This window comes from Heliangelus exortis, chromosome Z (genome assembly GCF_036169615.1).
Source record: "Heliangelus exortis chromosome Z, bHelExo1.hap1, whole genome shotgun sequence".
Classification (NCBI taxonomy): domain Eukaryota; kingdom Metazoa; phylum Chordata; class Aves; order Apodiformes; family Trochilidae; genus Heliangelus; species Heliangelus exortis.
In genome coordinates, this window is record NC_092454.1 from 62,314,328 (window position 1) to 62,318,600 (window position 4,273).

A 4,273-nucleotide genomic window follows, 5' to 3' on the forward strand; every position below is an offset into this window, starting at 1 on the left:
CTTGAGAGAACAACAAAATCCTCTGGCCTCAACACTGAGTCCTGGGGAACACCACTTGTGACCAGCCACCACCTGCATTTAACTCCATTTACCACAGCTCTTTGGGCCTGGACAGCCAGTTTGTTACCCAGCCAAGAGGGCACCAGCCTAAGCCATAAGCAGCAACTTTCTCCATGAGAATTCTGTAAGAAACAGTGATGAAGGCTTTACTAAGGTCCAGGTAAACAACACCAACAGCCTTTCTCTCATCTATTAAGGGAGTCACATTCTTATAGAAAAAATGAATTTTGTCAGGCAGGAGCTGTCTTTCATGAACTCATGCTGCTCAGGCCTGACCCTCTGCTTGTCCTGCACACCAGGAAGAGCAACAGTTGGCAGGGCCGGTGCCCAGGCCTCAGGTGGGTGGCTTCCCTCCTGAGGCCTGGGCAGACTTTTTCAGATGTGACCCCAGTAATGTCTCAAGATTACCTGCTCCATAACCTGCTCTGGCACTAACAGAATATAGATGTGGAAGTATTTCTTGTAATCTGTGATAGCTTCATAGAAATTAATTTCAAGTTTCTGGACTCTTTTGCCCTATAGGACTTCTTGATAAGGGACTTTGTCCACCACTTTCTGAAAGACATGAAAGTCTGCCTGCTGACAGATAATGTCTCGTAGGCTCCCTTTCCCACAACAGCTTAGACCAGCTGATCTTTGAAGGTCTCTTCAATCTGGGCTGGATGGTTCCATGAGTCAGTGAGCCCATCTTTTCTTGCAGGGATTCTGTGGACATCACATGGTAGAAACCAGGTGAGCCCTTCGACCTGGCCAGCAATTAAAGACTGAAGAGACTGCCTGTAGGATTTTGACTTGCGGCCTCCGAGGGAGGTGCAAGGCCTCATCACATTAACCCTCTGGCTGGAGGGGCCTGGAGATGTCTGCCATGACCAGATCAACCAGAGGGGCCTCTGGCAGGACACGCCCAAGGTCTCAGTGCTGACACTGATGCTGGGCAGACAAGAGGTGTGGAGAAAAAGGAGCGGCAAGGGACACTGGAGCAGCTTTAGATGTGTGTGCAAGGGCACACCGTGTGCATCGCTGCCCAGGAGAGCAGTTCCAGGGCTGATGGGACATTGTGACATCACCATGTGGCGGGTGGTAACGTCACCAAGGGACAGACTGTGACCTCACGTCCCTGGCTGCTTACCTCGGGGCACCAGCAGAGCCCGGCTCAGTCTGGCTCCTGACTGCTCTCTGACCAAGCATCCATGCGAGGTCTGGAGTCTTGAGCGAGGCTTCCTGTGGTGCTGGTGCTGCTGCTGCTTTGGGAGCTGCTGTTGGCAGCTCTGGGTGCCCGAGCCAGAGCCATCCTTTGTGTTTCCCCGGCCCTGCCTGGTTCAGGCAGCCGGGCACTGCGCGGTGTGCTTGCAGCAGCAGAGGTGAGCTGTGTGGGGAAACGTCCTCCTGGGGCAGCCCTGGGGTGGCTCAGGGATGGGGCTCAGGGAGCTGCCGGCCCCACAGCCCGAGCCTGGCCCTGCCTGGCAGGGAGCGCTGGGGAAACCACGGGCGCCGGGAGAGTGTCCTTCCCCAGGGACCTGGGCATGTCTGCCTCCCCTCCCCGGGACACCAAGTGACCCTGCTCTCTCTCCCTCTTGCAGCACACAACACCCACCGCTGCGGCACCTGCCAGAGGGAGCAGCTGCTCATCCTCAGCGCTCGCCAGCCCACCACAGCGTGCAGGGAGCATGGCCGATGAGAGCCAGTGGTGCTGCCCCATCTGCTACAGCAACCAGGAGGGCATCGCCTCCCTGTCACCCTGCAGGCACCAGTTTTGCCTGGGCTGTGCACTGCGTTGGACACAGCTAAAGAAAAGCTGTCCCCTCTGCAGGGCAGAGACGACGTCCATCATGTTCTCCGAGCGCTCAGATAATGACTTTCTGACGTTCAGTGTCTCAGACCCTACAGAGCCCTGGGCTGAAGATGAGGAGGATGAGCAGGTGGCTGCAGAGCCAGTGGCCAGGCCTCTGGTGGCTGGCTTCCCCCCTGAGGTCTGGGCAGACTTTTTCAGAAGTGACCCATTTCACTTCAGGCCCCTGTTGCTGTGGGTTCGAAGGGAGCTTGGGGCAATCTTCAGAGGTGCATGGTGGACGATGCATGTGGTGGAGGTCGCCGTTGTGGGCTGCTTGTGCAGCTACGGGCTGGATGAGGAGCTATTGCTGGAGGACCTAAGTGCCAGGAACTATCTGAGGGGAAACACAGAGACATTTGTGCGTCAGCTCATTGAAACAGCATCAGAAGTGTGTGGCAGGGAGCTCCAGCAGCACCTGGCACAGCAAAACCCTGCAGCCAGACCCAGCTCTACCAACAGCTCTGACACCACCCCCAGCTCCACCTCCAGCTCTGACAGGAGCCCCAGCTCTACCACCAGTCCTGCATCTGGCCACAGCCCCACTGCCAGCTCTGACACCAGCTCCAGCCCCACGGCCTCCCACAGCAGGACTCCTGAATCCATCCTGGCCTTCTTCAGCAGCCTGGCAGGCTCCCACGTGGAGGAACAACCCAGCACGTCAGAGCCAGCCCCCTGCAGTGGTCTCAGCCACCCCCAATCTGTGCCCATTCCTGCAGAGCAGGAGCAGCTCCAGGAGGAGCCAGAGGTGGCAGTGGCAGGTCCCTCTGGACAGGGTGGCAGCTGCAGCCCCTCTCCTCCCAGCTGGGTCAGGGAACACTCACCCGGGGGGTCCCAGCACCCCCCAAAGAGGAGAGCCCTGCAGCCCCAGGACTCTCCCCAGCCCCACAAGAGGCCATGCCACCATCAGCCCTAGGGGGGCACCCCAGGACTTATGAAGCAGGGGCTGAAGAGGGCAGGAAGTTCTCATTTGTTGCCTCCACCTTCCTGTTAAAGACAATAAAGGCTTTAAGACAACAAGAAGAGTCTGGGGGTCACTAATGGTGTGGGTGGTGGTGCTGTTTCACCTGGAGTGCCCGTGGTGCTGTGGCCACCTTTTCCCTCTGGTGTCTGCTGGGATTGATGGGGCCTTCTGGAGGGAGCTGAAGTACAGCTGGGAAGAGGGTGGGAAGTTACTGCTGATGGCTCCCCTGTGGATAACCCAGGAGCCTGCCTGCCTGCCTTCCTTCCTTCCTTCCTTCCTTCCTTCCTTCCTTCCTTCCTTCCTTCCTTCCTTCCTTCCTTCCTTCCTTCCTTCCTTCCCTTCCCTTCCCTTCCCTTCCCTTCCCTTCCCTTCCCTTCCTTCCCTTCCCTTCCCTTCCCTTCCCTTCCCTTCCTTCCCTTCCCTTCCCTTCCCTTCCCTTCCCTTCCCTTCCCTTCCCTTCCTCCCTTCCCTTCCCTTCCCTTCCCTTCCCTTCCCTTCCCTTCCCTTCCCTTCCCTTCCCTTCCCTTCCCTTCCCTTCCCTTCCCTTCCCTTCCCTTCCCTTCCCTTCCCTTCCCTTCCCTTCCCTTCCCTTCCCTTCCCTTCCCTTCCCTTTTTCCCTTCCCTTCCCTTCCCTTCCCTTTTCCCTTCCCTTCCCTTCCCTTCCCTTCCCTTCCCCTTCCCTTCCCTTCCCTTTTTCTCTTCCCTTCCCTTCCTTCCCTTCCTTCCCTTTTTCTCTTCCCTTCCCTTCCCTTCCCTTCCCTTCCCTTCCCTTCCCTTCCCTTCCCTTCCCTTCCCTTCCCTTCCCTTCCTTCCCTTCCCTTCCCTTCCCTTCCCTTCCCTTCCCTTTTTCTCTTCCCTTCCCTTCCTTCCCTGGAGGTATTCAAAAAACATGTAGATATGGCAATGAAACATTCTCTAATGGATGAAAGTTCAGATGAAAATGGATAAAAATTCAGAGCTGCTACCTGCAAAAAAAATCTTCCCCAACTCCCTCAAAACTCAGACTTCTGTATAGTCAGGTATTTGATACTGGATTTCAATAGTAATAACAACTATTACTATTAGTAATAGGAACAACAACAGCAATAACAATAATAACAATAAGAATAAAACAAAAAAAATGAAAGTAAAACATACAGTCTTATGAGAACAGTGGAGATAGCAAGCATTGAATAAAACATGAACAATAAGGTCAGTGTTTACAGATGGTTAGAAATTCAGAATAAAATGTTCTTTGCCCCAGGACCAACAACCTTACAGGAGTTCCAGCAGAAAAATTAGGACTGAAACCCAGTTCCGGGTGTTGCCCCTGCCCCACCCAGCTTATAATTCAGGAGCCAAGCTGATGTTATATGCATGAAACCGTGAGCTACATTTATATAAAACCTAGGGATTTTGTGTTCTTCAGTAGGAAGCAGCAG

At 54.8% G+C, this 4,273-nt stretch overlaps 1 protein-coding gene across 1 annotated transcript; it reads left to right on the forward strand.

Moving 5' to 3' along the window:
• The first annotated feature begins 1,198 nt into the window (after positions 1-1,198).
• On the forward strand, positions 1,199-2,839 carry LOC139789964 (E3 ubiquitin-protein ligase Topors-like). Its single transcript, XM_071731125.1, has 2 exons — positions 1,199-1,421; positions 1,641-2,839. The coding sequence occupies exon 2, from the start codon at positions 1,728-1,730 to the stop codon at positions 2,802-2,804; it is 1,077 nt and encodes a 358-aa protein (XP_071587226.1). The 5' UTR covers positions 1,199-1,421; positions 1,641-1,727; the 3' UTR covers positions 2,805-2,839.
• The last annotated feature ends 1,434 nt before the right edge of the window (positions 2,840-4,273 follow it).

Coding starts and splice junctions, on each gene's coding strand:
- LOC139789964 (XM_071731125.1), top strand. CDS start 1,728: ATGGCCGATGAGAGCCAGTGGTGCTGCCCCATCTGCTACAGCAACCAG.